At 35.0% G+C, this 19,988-nt stretch overlaps 1 protein-coding gene across 5 annotated transcripts in view; it reads right to left on the minus strand.

The window, feature by feature from the left end:
- LOC129002906 (calcium-transporting ATPase sarcoplasmic/endoplasmic reticulum type) overlaps window positions 1-19,988 on the minus strand; it is a 111,150-nt gene that overhangs the window by 14,499 nt on the left and 76,663 nt on the right. For all 5 annotated transcript variants that reach the window (XM_054431382.1, XM_054431062.1, XM_054431143.1 and 2 more), the window contains exons 19-20: window positions 15,891-16,024; window positions 11,586-11,703 (exon numbers count right to left, since the gene is read on the minus strand). In XM_054431382.1, the coding sequence (XP_054287357.1) occupies window positions 11,586-11,703; window positions 15,891-16,024 (252 nt within the window). The remainder of the gene's footprint in view (window positions 1-11,585; window positions 11,704-15,890; window positions 16,025-19,988) is intronic.

Below are 19,988 nucleotides of genomic sequence, written 5' to 3' on the forward strand. Positions count from 1 at the left end.
ATCAGCAAGTTTGGTTGGTTTGGTTTGGTTATGACGGGTTCATTTTATTATTAAGTCATTATAAAATTTTAATTGAGCAATTTCTAGTTTTATTTAATAAACAGAATTATTTTTTCTATTAGTAAGCTTTTTTATATTATTTCATTATCAGCAAGTTTGGTTAGTTCGGTTAGGTTATGATAGTTTATGTGGAGTGTTTGAGTAAATTAATGAAAAATTAAGAGATAAAAAATAAAAGTCATGTTTACAAGAAGAACAGAAAGGAAAGTTTTTACAATATTATGAATTTCAGATTTACAATGATCAGCTGTTGTTTTTAATATTAAATGTGAAGGCTAGTAGAAAAAATTATCTAAAAGAACTGAACATACTCCCGGCCTTGAAGTGTCCTCACTTCAACAGTTAGTTTAGAACAAAACAAAAGTTTGTTGTAGGCCGGCTATAGCAGCTGTTTGCATTTTTCGACTTCTCATTTTCAACCTATACCATCTTTGCTGGGAAACACCTTAAAAACTGTTGCAGGAGACCACCGAAGTCCTAGCTCTTTAAAATGTTGAGCATCAGAGTTTTGAAGGAAATTTTGTGTTTTATGATAAGATTGAGTAACAGAAGTGCACAAGTCTTGACAGTTCATAACACGTTTCTTCAATTCAAAGCACTCGTGTTTCAATAATTCAACAAGTTGAGATTGGAGGATGAGCGCCTCCTCTGTAGTTTGTGATGAAGAGTAGCTATTGGTCAGAGCTCCATCGGAAGATACAACCACTTGACTGGATTGCTTGACTGTCTTTACTGTAGTGGTTTCACTCTCGGTTGTGTTAGCGGCGGCACTGTCTGTTGGTTTAACAGCAACACGATCGGTAGGATGGGTGGTATCATTATCGGTAGGATGAATAACAGTATTGTCTCTTGGGATGACAGCAATGTTGGTAGGTTGGATGGCAGCACTATCACTTGTCAAGGTAATTGAGCTCACTGTTGTATCTGTATTCGTTGGTTGATCAGCACTGTCACTTGTCAAGGTAGTTGAGCTCACTATTGTATCTGTATTCGTTGGTTGAGGTTTTGTCACTGTCTTTGTGGTATTTCTAATCATCGTGTTTGCGAACTTAGGTATTGTGATTGTCACTGGCCTCTTTATTGTGATGAGTTTTGTTCCAGGTTGTATAATGTCGTTGCCTTTGATTTGAAACTGACTTGATGAGTTCGGTTTGATTACATGCACTGCAGTAGTTCTATGAGGTTGAGCTGAACTGCAATTAACCTTGGCCAAATAAGGGTTAGAACCAATTTTTGAAAGCAGCACTTTAATGTAGCTGGTGATGTGGATGAATAGTTCACTTATTTGGTCTTCATCTTCAGCTAAAGTTTCAATGTTCAAATCATCTTCACTTGATTTACTTACAATTCGATAAAAATAAGAATCAAAGTCTTCTTTCTTCTTCTGGGTTTCTTGCATAAGAGTCTTTAAGGCTTCGTGTTGCACAAATGTTAATGTTTCTTCTTGTTCAACAAGTTGATCTATGATGTTTTTTATTTTGTTCATACAAACTTTAATAAAAGATGTGAGTCGTGTATAAGTCTCAATTTTAAAATCACAATTTGGAGATGCCATTGTAAAAATATGAAGAGATAAATGTAAAAAATTCAATAAGTGTAAATGAACAGGTTGAGGAGTTCCAACATGGAAATAAGAGTTCGGTTGGGTAAGAGTTCAGAGGCACAAAAAACAATGGGGAAATGAGGAAATATTAGTACAAAAAAGAGTTCTAGTGGATGAGTGTAAATCCAAATCGCTTAAGTAATATCTTGGATCGAAGGACCATTAAATAATGTGGAGTGTTTGAGTAAATTAATGAAAAATTAAGAGAAAAAATAAAAGTCATGTTTACAAGAAGAACAGAAAGGAAAGTTTTTTACAATTATGAATTTCAGATTTACAATGATCAGCTGTTGTTTTTAATATTAAATGTGAAGGCTAGTAGGAAAAATTATCTAAAAGAACTGAACAGTTTAATTTTATAATTAAAAAATTAAAAAATTGAATTTGAGGCATTTATAATTTTATTTTATGAACAGAACTATTTTTGCGATTAGTAAACTAATCCACTTGCTGGGGGGGTTTCCGTGTGCATTTTATGTATAGAAAAACACCCTAAGGGATCATGTAGGTACTATGTGGGTTATCATTTTTCACCTGGGTGCCAGCTTGGCAGAGTGGGCATAACCTCAGAATCCGCCATTTTAAAAATGGCGGCGGCATTTATTACATAAAACTCATTGGGAGCTTATATCTCGAAAATGGTAATATATAGCGAGTTATTTTTATTACAATAAATGCTGCTTACACAATAAGGAAAAACTTTTGTATTTACAAAAATGCCCTTACTATAACTATTTAGGAGTAGTTGGGCAATTTATGCTAATTTAACCTATACATTTTTACTCTGTTTGGAAAAAAATTCTATTATCTTTAAAACACTGTTCATTTTTAATTTTGCACATAGAACTTATTGCTCTTTACATTTAAGGTCAAAATACCCCCACCGAAGCAAACCCGCAGACTAAGCAAATATTTACCTGGCTGCATTTCTACTAAAATATTAGAATTGTCATATTTATTTAATTTTTATATTTAACCTTTACATTTTATCTCTGTTGCCAAAAAATCTAATAATTATAAAAAAATCTGTTATTTTGTAATTTGGCACATAGCACTATTTTTTCTTCGCATTTAAGGTAAAAAACTGCAAAAAGCATTCGAGAAGCTTCTGGCAGATATATAAGTTATTAAAATAATATTAAATATTTTTTAATTAATTTTTTGTTATTACATGACGCATACAAATATAAAAATAAATATAAACCTTTCTATAAAATGAATTTTTGTTATTACAAATAATAATAAATCTACGGATGTAATAGAAATTATTATTATAATTCATAACATTTGTTATTAAAACGGCGATGGAGCGGGAACGGGACTGGCGGCAAAGTTGGTGCATCGGTCAAGCATTGACGTCTTGTTAACACAACCAGTACCTTGACATTGTCCTTGGTGGTAGGCTGCTTTGGATTGATTGTATTGATATTGAACTAGTTTCATGGATCATAACATTTGTTATTGGATCTAAATTATAAGCCTTTTGGGTTAAGAGGAATTAGATCTGTTCCCTTTTATAGTCATCAGAAAAATTAAACCGTTCACAATATACTTGTGTGCATTGCGGCAAAGAGTAACCACCATCACTGTATCCAAAACTCAAAGGATCGAGTTGAAAAACGTGTTCTTCCAAGCAATGGATTTGGATGTATGTACAATAAAAAGCACGTAAGATATGCTGTCTAGTAGCTCTACTACTAGACATAATTTTTTCTCGAGCAAAGGATGCAGTTCTTTAACCCTTTTACTGCCAACCGGTTTTTTATATGTTACTTGAAAAATGCCGGGTCTAAGGTAAGGCTAATATGCGAAGACTGCCAGGCCTGATTTGAGGAAAATTCAGTATTTCACAAAAACTTGTGTATTTTTTTTATTTTCCATCAGAATTTGATAAATAAGGCCTTGTTTTGTTTCTAATAAACAACCAGTCTTCATAAAAACATATAATAAATATTATAGGAAAAAAAAATTTTTTGAACATAAATTTATATAGTCAAAATTTTTTTTATATTTTATTTTTTAGGTTTGGCGTATAAAAACTATACCTAAAACAAACACATGCATAAATGTAATTATTTTAGTTTGTAGAGCATGCATAGGTTATTACATAAACAAACTTTCATGCCCTTACCTTGAAAATTGTAGAAGTTGTGATTTTTTTTCGAAATTTCGTCAAATAAAAAGTTTACACGTTTAGGTGAAAACACTTTACTAAGAGTTTGTTCATGATCATATATACACAAGTGGCCTAAATGTTTTGTAATTCACAATAATGTACATTGCTAGAGAGCTGAAATAATGGAAAAAAAACTTATGTAGCCTACAAATAAATTTAAAAGAATATTTACAATATTTACAAATGAAAAAGTTCCGATCATTGGCATTTGTGTTCACCGAAACACGTAGGATGAACCCCTTTCTTGCATCTCTTGCAAACAGTCCTGCTCCTCTTCCTGGTCCCTCCTGCACTTGTACTTTGTAGGCTACACACAGAACAATTTCTTAACATTCTTCCGGGTAGAGATTCTAGGCCGAATCCAGAAGCTTCTCCAGCGTCTCCGCCACCGCCCACCTCAGCAACATGTGGCTGGTTCTTCAGCATTAGCCAATCAGTAGAGAGCTCTTCAATTATGGAGTTGGTATAGTTAAATCTTGACAGTAATTTACCAGAACAATTTTCCTTGTAAATGATATACGAGTTGAGAATCATCCTGCCAAATATATTAAACACAACCTTCTTCCAGTACTTGACAGTTCTGCGCTCATCTAAATAACAGTAGAGCATTTGGTCTGAGCCATCAATCCCCCCCATATACATATTGTAAGTATCTATAATTTCAGGTCTCACTTTTGGGTTTTCTTCATGTCTTTTCCTTCTTCTTACTTCCACTGACTTTGCAGATGCTTTTGTAGAGAGTAAAAGCACTGGTTTCTTTTGAGAAGCTTTTTCTCGATATCCCAAAAAAAGCGTGTTCTCCTTCCGCAAATACGTCTTCTGGCCAACAGCAAACTTTTCTTTCAGCTGTGGAGGTATTCCTTTTCTATTTTTCCTAATTGTGCCAGTCATGTAGGTTTGGTTTTCGTAAAGGTGGTTCGCCAGAGGGATGCTCGTAAAAAAATTGTCAAGGAAGAGATGGTAGCCTTTTCGCAAATACTGACCCATCTCTAAAAGCTTGGTGACAACTTTGAATGCAAGGCCAGTTGATTTTCTCTTGTTCTTATTTCCTTTGTAGCAAAAAAAAGCCAAACAATACCTGGAGACAGAGTCACACAACATCCACATTTTGATGCCCCAACGATGGTGGTGCTTGTTGGGCAGGTATTGCATAATTTGTGAATGACTCTTAGTGCCAACCAGGCTTTCGTCAATTGATATCTCACGATGAGGGGTGTAATAAGTCCTAAAAATCCTGTTTGCATGATCCAATAGGGGGTTAAATTTAGCACAGGGGTCATAATTTGGATCACCTGGTTTAGCCAAAGTGCTATTGTCGACTATGTGAAAAAATTGCAATAGACACTCAAACCTGTTCCTACTAAACATTTTTCCAAACCAAGGTGTTTGAAGTGATGATTTTGTCGACCAATAGCTTTGAATAGTTGGCTTTCTTACAAGACCCATATTCAAAATTGTGGCAATGAAGGCCTTCATTTCCGGCAGGGTGACATTTTTCCAATCCCTGGCACGTGAATTTGGAGTCAAGTTATGTATATGTGCAGTGATGTAGTCCCTGGCATACTGGTTGGTTCTTAGCACAAAAGAATTCAGGAGATTTACAGTAAAAAATAAATTAAAGTACGATATTGGAGGTGCATCATGTGGGGGACAATGTTTTGGCCCAGGCAATTCGTCAAAATGAAAAGTGTGGTCAAAACCAGGATCGTTACCTTCATCAAGGGGATCCCATCCAAGATGTTCATCAGCGTCAGGGTCATTTAGATTAGCATAAAGTACATCTTCCATTTCCATTACATCACCTTCTGGAATTGTGAAGTTGTTTACAACATCGTCAATAACTTCGTCGACTGTACTGTGGACATCAGCAGTGGGAGTAGGCCTAGGCCTATGTCTAGGTGGGGGGATTTCATCTTCTGAGTCGTCAGAGGGGTCTGAATTTACTATGTAATCTGGGTCTTCGTCCGTATCGTCCTCAAATTCTGGACCTAATCCTTCACTTTCAGAATCTGAACTGGGTTCTGAGCTCGACTCAGAAATATTGTCTACAAAACTATCACTCACATCACCATCGTCAACATTCACACCGTCACCCAATAGGTTGTTTATTATTGTATTTTCACTCACCGGTGACCTAACTCGTCTATTACTCATTTTTACTAAAACTCAAACTAACCAAACACATGCATAAATGTTATTATTTTAGTTTGTAGAGCATGCATAAGTTATTACACAAACAAACTTTCATGCCCTTACCTTCATCACAACATTACTTTTATAGCACTAGTCCACTAGTAAACACAAACAATAACAAACACCTTTCCATTCGCAAAACTCAACTAAACAAACACAGATGACAAACGATCTAGACACAGTAGAGAAGTAATCAGCAACGCACAGACCAAGAGCAAACTCAAACTATGTAACTTCGTTGGTTATAGTCTCATACCGTATAAAATCGTCTGCAAACAGCTTCGTTATAGTCTGCAAATAATCCGAGTCGAATTTGGAGGGGTTTGGAAAGCATATAAGGCCAGTAAGTTAGAAAACATCGACGTGCTTTATAACGCACGTCGGCAATTTTCGCCCGATAGCCAACGAGCGTTATTGCGCACGTCGGCCATTTTAGCACAAACCCCGACGTGCGCATTTGCGCTCGTCGGCAGCAAAAGGGTTAAGAGTATTCGTTGTACAGTGACAGTGTACATCCAGTGTCTTAGATCATTCATAGTTTCACACTGAGTATCCCACACTGATACTTCACTGTGTTTTTCAAACTTTATTCTATCTCTTCCTCCCCATCTTTTCCAAAGTCCATTAGCAAAGTACTTGGATTACATTTTAGGGTGGCACGCTTTGTTCCAAATTTGCTGGAAAAGTCACAGCCCGTTAAAATATGGAGTGCTGGGAGAACTGAGCAAAGGTTACTTCCAAGCCTGTTTGCTATAATGTGAACTAGTACATGTCATGAAGTTCTGACTGAACCAAGTCGCATCCACAATTCCTGCAAACCTTCCGAAGAGAATCCATTCATAAAGTGTAAAGCCAACACTACGACATCTGTATCCGAAGACAGAACTACGACTTAATTAGATAACTCGAGCAAAAATGATCAAATTTTAATGAAATTTATCACAAACATGTAAACCTACGTTTTCAGACGAGTTCGAACTATTAAACCAGCACGATCGGACTATGGGAACGGGGGTTTATGGGGAGTTTTATGGAGTAAAAATGGATTTTTCCGATTTTCGACCCTAAAAACACTAAATTTTAGAATGAACCAAACCATTTTATAGAGCTCATAAAAGAAATAATTTTGTATATTGAAACAGTGTATGTCCAAAAGTTGCGGAGATAATTTAAAAAAAATTGTAAATTTAAAATGCCCATGTTATTCTTATGAAGAATAAATAAACTGTTTTAGTTTGCTTGTTTATGGATATATTATAGTCAAATTTCAAAATTTTTTTCATTCATACTAAGCTATCAACGTTTCAATAAAAATATATAAAAAACACCTCAATACCTTCCCTGAAGCAGCAAACTTAAGTACTCATTACAAATCAATGTCATTTAAATAGGAAATAAATCTGTCAATTTTAATATTTTAGTAGAAATACAGCCAGGTAAATGTTTGCTGATTCTGCAGGTTTGCTGCGGCGGGGGTATTTAGACCTTAGATGTAAAGAGCAATTGGTGTTATGTGCCAAATTCAAAAAAAAGTTTTTTTAAAGATATTAGAATTTTTTTGTCAAACAGAGTAAAAATGTATAGGTTAAATTAACATAAATTGCTCAACTACTCCTAAATAGTTATATTTAGGGCATTTTTGTAAATATAAAAGTTGTTCTTTATTGTGTAAGCAACATTTATTGTAGGAAAAGTAACTCGCTATATATTACCGTTCTCGAGATATAAGCTCCTAATGAGTTTCATGTAATAAATTCCGCCGCCATTTTTTAAATGGCGGATTCTGAGGTTATGCCCACTCTGCCAAGCTGGCACCCAGGTGAAAAATGATAGCCCACATAGTACCTACATGATCCCTTAGGGTGTTTTTCTATACATAAAATGCACACAGGAACCCCCCTAGCAAGTGGATTAAACCTTCATTGCCAAAGTGCTCTTTACTACAGCGCTGTTCACGGAGGAATTTTGAACTAATGCCTCATTCGTACCTCCCCTAAGTCAGACCCCGATAACGATACAGTAAGTTGAAATAAAGCATTGAATGAATCTATCGAACTGCAATAGTCGATAGTCAACAAGGGAGTCTCGTGACTAGTATAAAAATGGCAGACGATTTTGAAGATATTATAGAGTACAGTATCAGATTTAGTTTGAACTACCATACAAATATTTTATACCAAAATATAGAAATAACAAAATAATTTATACCAAAATATAGTAATAACAAAATATTTATACCAAAATATAGAAATACAACAAATAAAAATAACCTATTATAGCATAATATTTTTTCACATTAATCGGTATTAGTGTTTGGTTTTACAAACCGATAAGTTACTGCAAGGAACATCGATGCATCTGAATGACGCAATCTCATTGGGTCTTGGCAGAAAGAAATGATCAGTTCCACTTTAAACAGTGTTGCCAGATGGACGATAATTTTTGTACTTTACAACTGTCGTATTGGCTTAAACAAACTATAAGTATAATTTTTTTTCTAATGAGTTTACATAAACCTGATTAAAATTAGTCAAACTATTAATTTTTTTTCGAAATAAAAGCTATAGCAATTTTATGATAATTTTACCGACATTCACCATAATGGTGTAATGATAAATATGGCAACGTCAGCCCTGCAAAACAGCTGTTTGATGGGAAAACAAAGCAGAAGCAGAATGAGCAGACTGACTAGAGAGAGTGAGAGAGTGTGTGAGAGAGAGAGAGAGAGAGCAGATATGGTGACAGCTGGCGTAACAACAAAACAATGGATTGGAGTGAAGTTATGTCAATGTCAGTTTTGAATGTTTTTACTTTGAAGTAAATTTGACTTAAAACAAAATAGATTTTGTTAGTGGAAGTTTAATAGAAAGTAAAATAAACATATTCTGTTTATGATTTTGATTGTATTAATTTTCAATTTGGTGACAGAAACATGACAACTACAGTTTGAAATTGTAACTTAACCTAGAAAATGTGAGTTTATAAAGAAAGGCCAAATAGGCTATACCGGGCTACAGTGAAATGCGTTTTAATTTTAAATTAAGTGTTTAATGTGGGATTTTATTTCGAGATAATAGGCCTACTATGTTCTTGTTTGATATTTTCAGTCTGTCAGAGACGAGTGACTTGACCATTTTTATAAATGTACTGAGTGAAGAGGATAGCCCTAGTACCCATAACCTTCAAACTTAAGACAGATGAAGTGCTTATCCAAGTGATTATTTTAAAATACCTAATTGCATATTGATGTTTTAACTTATGATACAATATGTAGTTTGATATTAGTTTTCTGTTTTATAAATACATTTATTTTTATAAATTCTGTTTCTTATTTAAACTGAAATTATTCTTAAAGTTACCTTATTAAGTTAGTTAGTTAGGTTGATTATCATGTTAGTGAGGAGGAATTAAAGGCAAGAAAAAATCAAACACACTATTAACAAGTGATGTGTAGGCCTAAATAATTTAATGCTGCAGCCAACAAGTAGTCTAGGCCAAATTTTTTATTAGGCCTAAGGTAAGAGGTACTAATTAGTAACCATATAACTTAGAAAATTTGGTATAAGTACATAAACTACCTATTTAGGCCTAGGCAGGGTTTAGGCTATAATGAAATTTGTTTCAGCAAAATGCTGCAAACTCTCTGCAAAGACAAAAACTAAGTTAACTGTAGAAAAAATATTATTCAATAACTTAAGCATTTAAAACAAAAAATTCCAGTAGGCTAATATTAAATTTGTTTGAACATTACATCTCTCAATTTTATTTGTAGAAAATTTGCCATAGGTCTAGCCTGCAAAAAATGTAAACTTAGCATTTTTAAGTTGTGAATAGCAAGATGCTAAAAATACTACCGCAGCTTAAACCCTGGGCCTAGGCCTACTTAACGTGCAACTACTCGACTCGACTCGAATTGAAAAATCACTACTCGCCCACCCCTAGTAAATATTAACCGATTTTCGTCAAGTTTTACCCCTGCTGTGCGCTATGTCACAAAAGCTGATAACGACATGGGTGATTAGTAACCATGGCAACTAGGCAACTTGTTGAATGCGTGATGAAGGGAAACCCAAGAAAAAGAAGAACAAAGAGAAAGTATAATGACGTTGTTATCTTTATACCCTTTTTACAATTGCTGTTATTGTTATTATCTTTATGTTTAAGATTTTATGATTTTGTTTTATAGGTTTATAAAATAATTCTTTTTAACCACGGGAATATCAATTTATAATTTATCAACGTGTTTCTCTTCTGAAACAGCAATACCGGATGTATAATAAAGGTCAATGACCTAAAATATCATGATTGTGCATTATTGTATTTTGATGTTGAAATTCAAATCATGACAAAAGTTTGTATATTTCCCCTGGTCCCTATCATTTAATCATTTAATATACACAATCAATGCTTAATAATCGTGGTTAGTTCTAATTTTATTTTTAATTATTCAAAGTTTCTACACAATAAGACAATCCGAAGTCAAACCGGGCAATGAATACCCGAAAAACAACGTATCTTGACCTGTGATTGGAATACCACTCGCCAGTCCTTTAGATTTAGGGAAGTAGTGCAAGTCTATATATAGCTTCAAGGTCGTACCCACCCCTTCCCCCCTCACGGCCTACTCGACTCACTGTTGCTACCCGTTACCCTGGCTCCTTTCGAGGTCATTGCCCAACCCCTCCCACCCTTCTATTGTGTTGCCTTTCTATTGTTTCTATTCTGACTTTTTTCGGGAAACATTAAATCTATTTGTTTACGTAACAGCACAGAAGTAGGCTAGATTTTTATACTTTAAAAAAGTACTGTAAAAAAAGTAAGTAAAAAAAAACTATTACGCATAGCGCCCCTAGTATCAGGAGACAAGCACGAGTTGACCATGGTAGTTCTTTTCTGCTTTATGTCTGTTCGTTCCAGACGAATCTAATCGTAAAGCAAAACAGCCGATAACAACTAAACTAGACATTGGTATTGCATTATATGGCTTCTTTGTCCTTTGCTGTTACGTCGTCGTTGGAAACGTATTGCTGTAATTTTGTCCTGGGAAACTAATGATGGTTATAAAGATTTAGTTTTCTGTCCAAAACGTCAAAATATTTTGTCTATCCGAAAAAGTCGGATACATAACGTATAGTGTCGGATATCAAATTTAGGCTCCACCGAAGCCTATATTTAGCTTTAAAGACAAATACAAACATCATTGCATTTTTTTGCAAGTGCATTTTTTTTATATTTTTTATTAAGGCTTATATTTAGGGCCGAATCCGACCCGATTTTTCGGATATCCGCACACCTCTACCTATTATATGTTTGACAATCAATCTTGGTGGCAAAAATGTTTAAAAAGTAAATAGGTCAGGTCCTAGGTCTACCATGAGACTTACAATAATTTAACTTATCCTCTATATTGGAAATTCGCTAATCCATCAAATGTTGTCATTGTTAGCACATAAAAATAGAACTAATTAATTGACAGATCATTTTGAAATCTGAATAAAATAAATCATTCCAATATAATAAGTAATTCAAGTTTTTATGAAAAGAAATACTTACAGCCAGAAATTCGACGTACAGGATGACAAAGTGCAGAGTGAAGGACAGAATCATGGCTCCTATCAGAAACGGGTTGCTCCATGGGGGCATGGCAATCAAAGACTGGTTCTCTGATAAGCTGCAATAGCATTCTCATATCAATATAGACAAGCAAGTTATTATAAATTTCCATTGAACCAAGAAACTATATTTTGTCTTAAAAAAATGTACAAGAGTATATGGCAGTTAAAGGTGTGCGATTCATTGCTTATGCATAATCAAGAAATCACAAGTAAACTAATCAGTATACGACAGCAAAAATAATAAAAAAATTACTCCATTACAGTTGAACCTCGTTTGTACGAACCTCGATAAAACGAATTCCTCGATAAGACAAATTTTTTTTAATCCCCTTGACACTTTCATATAGGTTAATGCTAAAAACACCTCTATACAACGTAGTAATTAAGTTAAAAACCTCCATAAGACGAATTTGTTTGTGACATGGGGGCTAGGACTGATTAACCTCTATACAACGAATATTCATAGCACAAAACCTCTACAAGACGAACGTGACCTCTATAAGACGAATTTATCATAATCTTAACCTCCATAGTACGTAGTTTTCAAAACAAACAGAAGCTTGTCTCAACATGAAATCCCCACCCATCCCTCCTCCTTCCTCAGTCATTGTTTGGAAAAACCTTAGAGCGAGGAGAAACCTCTATAAGAAGAATAACAGCAGCATTAAACCTCGAGAAAACTACCCTCTTTATTAAGAATACCTCTATAGTACGAATTTTTCCCGTACCCCTTGAAATTCGTCTTATAGAGGTTCAACTGTATGTAAGAGGTTGATTTGGCATGGTTGGATTCCAGTTACCCTAGATGAAACTAAAGCCTAGGGGTGATTTTAAATATGGGCCTTCATGAAAAAACCTTTTTGGAAGAGTATTTCTCAGAAGAGTGGATTGATAAGGAGCCCTTCTTCAAATATGTATTTAGTTGGAACAGGTTGTACCAGATATTTGGGGGCTTTCACTTGTGAACACCAAACCTCAACGCCAGAAACCAATCAAAGAAAAAATATTTTAGGCTACCTTGATCAAAAGTGTAGGCAGTATTTTGTTCCGGCATATCATGTGTCATTTGATGAGATCACTGTTGGGTTCAATGGTAAAATTAAGTTCAAGGTTTACAAGAAGGACAGACCTACAAAATGGGGATTAAAGATTATTGTTCTCTCAGATGCAAGGAATGGCTACTATATGGTCATTTCTTCCTTACTACGGACGAGCAACAACAGATATGGTTCCTACGTCTGAGTTGTTGGTAACTTCTACAACTGTTCTACATGTGACAGATAAACTTGCGGAAGCATATCCTGGCGGCGCATTTATTTTCTATATTGGCCGGTTCTACAACAGCATGGAACTTGCTTGCGAGTAGTGATGGGCCGATTCCGATTCTCGATTCCAAAATACTCTCGATTCCGCCGGAATCGAATCGAGCATTCGATTCGAATCTCCGTGGGTTTGGGATCGATTCCAACTGTCTTCGATTCTTTCATAAAATTGGTTAAAATCAGCCACAAACGTCATATAAAGCAACAAAGAAACAAAATAAATTCAGAATGCTAATGATTTGCTTGCAACTCTGAGCAAACAACAAGTTCTGGTCGTATCGTCACTAAGTCAGCGAGACTAGAGCGAGCGTATTGCAAATGAAATAATAGATGCGAACTCAATACAGAGGCTTAGTACAATGAGAAACAGTTAACCGATGGGAATTGGAGATTCGGGCAAACTGGACTGGAGCGAGTAAGCATTGCGTCACAGCTCACAAGACATACAAGGAAAGGATGAGCATCGATTTAGATCAACCAGCGGTACCAAGGCTACTAACCACGAATACTAGAAAAGTAGAAAAATACTGGTATGGATCATAAACATAAACAAATGACATTTTTGGCCAGAAAATAAACATTATTTCACATTGCTTAAATGGAACTGCCAAACCCAAAACATATGTTCAATGCTATTTGTATAGGATTCGGGCCAACGACGTCATTTGTTTATGTTCATGATCCATACCGGTATTTTTCTAGTATTCGTGCTACTAACTGAAGCATTGCATCGGTACAACGATGTTATCAGTAACCGATAACATCGTTGTGAAAAAATCGATGTTTTTGGCCTTTGGGACTAAGACATAGATTTTTTTCTTCAATTTTTCGTCTGGTCTCTGTACTCTACAGTAACGGAAAGCATCGATATCTCAATATACTTGGTCAAAAACATCGATGTGAAAAACAACGAAAATCGATAGAAAAAATCGGTGATGCGAAAACATCGACTATCGATGCTCATCCCTAAACAGAGCCGACTGCTGAGCTACCATTCATTACCAAAGTCTAACAAAACACTTCTATTCGTATTCGTCGGTCCGTCGATCCCGAAACGTCACTACTGAACGAGACTAGAGCGATCGTCCTTTTTATTTAGCCTAAAAGCGACTTGGGAATATAATTATTTTTAAAATCAGTTTTGTTCACGTTGAGTGGTAATTGTAAACTTGTAGGCCTATAAGCTCTAGGCCTATATTTAAAAGTAAAAGTCATTGTTAAAAATGTTTGAAAAAATGTGCTGTAGGTTTAATTTTACGGTTTACGTTCATTCGTTTTCTTTCACTGTTATTGTATTATTATTATTATTGTGTTTATCCTCATTAAAATTGTGTGTTTCGTTCTAATAATGTTTGGGTTTTAATAATTAATTTCTAAAAACCTTTAAAATTATTTTTTAAATCAGTTTTGTTCACGTTGAGTGGTAATTGTAAACTTGTAGGCCTATAAGCTCTAGGCCTATATTTAAAAGTAAAAGTCATTGTTCAAAATGTTTGACAAAATGTGCTGTAGGTTTAATTTTACGGTTTACGTTCATTCGTTTTCTTTCACTGTTATTGTATTATTATTATTGTGTTTATCCTCATTAAAATTGTGTGTTTCGTTCTAATAATGTTTGGGTTTTATTTAATAATTAATTTCTAAAAACCTTTTTGTCATCCTGAACCATGGTATTCGGAATCGAACCCGGAATCGAGAATCGAATCCCAAATTTCAGAATCGGAATCGGAATCGGATTCGAATAATTTTGGAATCGACCCATCACTACTTGCGAGTTACAAAAATTGAATATTCATCTCACAGGAACTATTCTATGAAACTTGGCTGGTTTACCACTTGAAGCAAAAAAAAAAAAAATCTAAAGGAATTAAATCTCGGTCAACAAGGGTATACTTAGTTCACTCTCGACGATTCAATTCGATGCCTTATCTGGCTAGACAAACGCTGTGTTGATGTACTGGTATTGGTACTGGTGTTGATGTATATGTCCTGGTAATAGTTTTGAAGTAGTAGAAAGAAAAGCCAAAGGGAGAGTGCTAGAGGAGGTGGTTAAACCAACTGTTATGTGAGTATAACAGATACATGAGAGGTGTCGACTTGCAGACCACTACATATCCAGCTACAGCTTTGGTCGCAAGTCCATAAAGTTGTGGCGAAAACTGTTTTTTGGTTGTTGGAGGTCTCTACTGTGAATTCCTACCTCCTCTACTGTAGTGAAAATGGCCATTTAGAGCAAAAGAAATACAGGAAACACCTTATCCACCTACAGGTAGGTAATGTGAGAAATCTTGGAAGAAACTGAAAAAAAACTGAAGACCCTCAACAAGTGACACCGAAGAAAGGCTGAATAAAGTTCCTCACTTCATTTATCTTCAAGAAAAGAATAACTCCAAGGATTGTGCTGTCTGCATTAACAGGAAGGTGCCTGGTGGAAGAAAGGAGACCTAGTTTTATTGCCAAACCTGCACGAAGAAACTAGGATTACATCCTGGAAATTGTTTTCGGCGTTACAATACCCTCAGAGACTACAAATATTTTTGAAAGTTAGTGTTTTTAACATCATATTGTTAAATAATCATACAATCATGGTAAATAAAACTTATTTGTTTGAAGTAATTTTATTTTTTATGCCATATATTGTAATATCTGCGATTTTCTTTAAATTAAATGAGATCCAGGGGGTAATTGAGTATCCATAATAAGGATTGTAAGGGTTAATTTTTTGGAGTTTTCAAGTGTTGGTACGAACATTTGACAATTAAATCACAGTGTTGATAGCCAGGCATATGAGTATCAATGTTACAAAAACCCAAGATTAAGAATACGTTACAGTTTAAATAGTATTTTCTTTTAGGGACTTGGCAAATCAATATAAAATATTGTGAAAAAGTCAAGTTAAATGTTTAACTCATATGACTAACCTGTTCATCGCGTTCAACATCTCAATTGTGACAAGCACAGAGAGAGCCATCGTCATGGGGTGGGGGTCGTGGAAGATCTTGCAGTCAACACCACCAAAGTCGGCACTGTCAGGGGTGCAGGACAGATGGTGAGTCTGTACATACAATAAATATACATCTCTGACTCAAATATAAATCTCGCTTTACTGGATTTTGCAGTTAGAGAACTACAAACACAATTAAAAAAATGCAAATCAAGGAAAAATAGATAAAGAGTGAATAAAGCAATATAACCTCCTCAGACCCAAGGGTTATACTGATTTTTTTTTATTTTAATTTTTTGGTTTAAAATAACTATAAAAAGATGTACAATACAACAGATTTTTTAATTTTGAATATATTTATGAAAATCCTATGTAACCTATAGGTTACGTTGGGTCTCAAAAAATACAAAACTTGGTCGTCAACGAAATAGGTGGAGGCCCGTTTTATCATTATAATTAGACAAAAAACTCCACCTAAGTATCTGAAAATAAAACTGAAACAAAAATAACCTGTAAAATGCTGTTACAAACCTGTAAAAAGGCAGCAACAGTTGAATTAATGTAAAACTGCATTTTGTAGTACAAAACAGATTTCTATTGTAAGGTTCAATGTCACAAAGCATAAAAAATTAAGAAATAGAGATCCAATGTAACCCTCAGGTTACAATTAATTTCAAGTAAATGTTGTAATCAAGCCAAATAACTCAGAGTAATCAAAACTATACCAGGACAATCTCTAGTGTTTCTAGATGTCGTGTATTTTTTATACATACAATGATATTAAAATGTATATTTATTTTTATACATTACTTGGTATATGGAAACATAGAAAGATAGTACATTCCACGGTCCGCCATCTTTGCTAAGTTATAAAAACTCGAAACAAGAGAAACAGTCTGCCAAGCTACATTTCTGGCAAGTGCTGCACTCTTTTGAATCCCCTAGCAGCTATTATGACTACAAAATATGCACTGTATTGTTTAACACGTTCGCTACTGAGCGTCGCATATATGCGACGACGCGGTCATTGCCACAGACTGAGGTATACGTTTGAATCTTACACATAGACCGCCTGTCACTTGGATAACAGTACACACAGACCACGGGCGAAAACCTGTAAAACAGTAATCATTTACATTGTAATACGCTACAATCATGTTTGTAAATACAGTAGAGACCCGCAAACTCGGCACTCGATAACCCGGCAGTCTGGATAACTCGGCCATCATCTGGCTCAGAAAATTAGTGATTTTTTGAGTCCGACTTAAACATGGACTCAAGCCAGCTCAAGTCAAATCATTCTCAGCTCGTACAAATGATAAATATAAATAAAACAGGTAGTTAATTAGCTTACAAATTGTATTGTTCTTATTTTTAACCCTAGTTCCCGATAACCCGGCATTTCACAAACTCAGCACCCTTCCAGTCCACATTACGCCGAGTTTGCGGGACTCTACTGTAATTTATTCTTGTTTTTTGTATTTTTTTATAACCTTTTGTAATATCGCATATTTGCGACGCCCGGTCTGCAGCGAAGACAATAGTGAAAATTATCATAGTATTCTTGAAATAGACTAAACGTCGCATTTTTTGTATTTTGAGGTGAAAACCATCACAAACAGAGCATACACACAGAGCATGTGGGTTTTTAAACAGAGTATTTAAGAACAGTTTATAACTGAACAAATATAAAAGCTACATAGAATAATGCAGCATACATACTGCATACATACATACAGTGATGCAGAAAAGTAAAGACCAGTTTTTCCAACTATTATATGACGTCACCAATCATCATATCCACAGACCAAGCGATGCAGTTGTGCGTCAGACATCTCTGTAGACCACTGCAGGGAATTCAGTGCTTTCAAATAGACCACTACAAAGATATAAGCATTTTAATAACATTAGAACCCCGACGCAAATATTCGGCGGCAGTCTATTTTAATGTGACTAGCCGACGCATATATGCAACGACAGTCTATGGGTGGAAACTGGCCGTCGCATATGTGCGTCGCTGGTCCATGTGAATGGAAAATTTCGTACTATTGCAGTAGCGAACGTGTTAAATAAATAAAATAAGATTGTAACCCTGGGGTTACGATGGGTCTGAGGAGATAAATTAAAAACCATCAAAGCACATTAACAATCTTCTGATTAAACCGGTTTCACCAAGAATATACACTGACGTGAACTGTAACTAAGTGACTACTCTAACAAACAACTCTTGTGAGACAAATTGAAATACAAGAACTTGTTTACATAACATTTTTCTCATGCATCAATTAATTGAGCATCTATATATTAATTTGAAACTGTTTTTCTTTGTGACAGCTAATTTGAGAGAACGGCTAGGCGTAGAAACTCGGTAGGGGTGTCTAAAGAAAGGTCTTGGTCTGTAGATGAGCCATCAAAAGAGAAACTAGGTAAATTCCCTCGGGGCTCTGCCCCAGTGGCCTTTAAATTCCCATCCCATGTTATTCATATGGAGGAAAAACGGGGTATTTGTCACAGCTAATTTGAGAGAACGGCTGAGTGTAGGAACTTGGTAGGGGTGTCTAAAGAAAGGTATTGGTCTGTAGGTGAGCCCTCAATAGAGAAACAAGATAAATTTCCATGGGGCTCTGCCCCAGGGGCCTTTAAAATCACTCAGCAGTTTTGTTTACATTACGACCATATGGATAATTTTATACTACTTTTAATGAACCAGCTGTTAATATTAAAATTGTATTCAAAGGTCTACTGAAACTGTCAAAATTATATGTTTACACATTATTATTATTATTTTAAATTGATTCTCCACTGCATTGCAAGTTTTTTATAGTTTCAACAAAATGATGCATTTATGATACATTTTAAATGTTTTGTTCAAAAATCTATGCTTTATTGCTCTTAAAATTTGAAATTATGAAATCAGTGCGACATATCAGTTCAAAGGAACATATAGTTATTCCTTATCAGGTTAGCTTATATTATTGAATTCAAGAAAGAAGACCAGAAATTCATTAATTGGTATACAAGATTTCGATAATCGGGTTGAAAATTGTGTCATGGATGAGTACGTTGAGAATGAGAGCTGTGTTCAAGTTTTTGAATAGACTAACTACGGAGTATGTTTCATCTATGGTTTTGGTGTTCGAAGTAGGTAAATTAATGTCAATTCAGGTATTTAAAAAAATTTGTACAGGGTTTTTACTTTGATGTACACAATTAGCTAGGTCGAAAAACGCATATAAACCTCACTACATACAAAACATTCGGAAACACAACAGTGCCATCACATCTCATCGCATTTCCATAATTTGTTACCAAGGCTAAGTGGCATAAGTGGATTTATGGATGGCTTACCATGGTTATGGATTTGGTTCCGCAAATTTTCAAGATTTGTGGTCAAATTTCCTACAATTATGGTTCATTCCATCCACGAAATATATGCACAGCTTTATGTGATTGATATGGCCATTGCAAAACTACCCCATAAGTTAATCAATTAGCAAGTAAGTACAGGATGATTAAATACATGGGTCGATGTGGCAAGAGAAGGAATTAAAATTGCTTGGATCGAAGTAAGAATGTTTAACTGCTTTCTGGAGAATCGGATATTTTTATCAAATACAAAAAAGAAGAGAGATTTAATATGCCTCCTGCTGATAAAATTCTGTATTTTTATGACCAAAGATGATGATTCACTTATACAATCCAAATACGATCTGAATGATTTTCCCAAAGCAGATAGGGCCAGTTATTTTAGTAATAATGTCTCTTTCCGTCAGATGACAGACCAATTATATAAACTCCTTTCCCCATATAGTGAAAAAGGCTTTAACATGAACAAAAGTCATGAACAAGAAACAATTGTAAGACTCCTGAAAAGCCTTTTGGGCAACCTAAAGCCGATGAAAGGACAGAAAATATTGAATTCAACGAATTCATCAACCACGTTTTTTTAAGGTACACTTCATCTTACAATGATGTGTATCCTCCCTAAGATTTTAATAACTTCACTCTATCCATCGCAGTTAGCTGAATTTACGTAAAACCTCAAGAGTAACCGTCGATTTTGACGGGATTCACC

Source organism: Macrosteles quadrilineatus, unplaced genomic scaffold (assembly GCF_028750875.1).
Source record: "Macrosteles quadrilineatus isolate MER2022 unplaced genomic scaffold, UCM_ALF_1.0 Scaffold_1__1_contigs__length_201487025, whole genome shotgun sequence".
NCBI lineage: Eukaryota > Metazoa > Arthropoda > Insecta > Hemiptera > Cicadellidae > Macrosteles > Macrosteles quadrilineatus.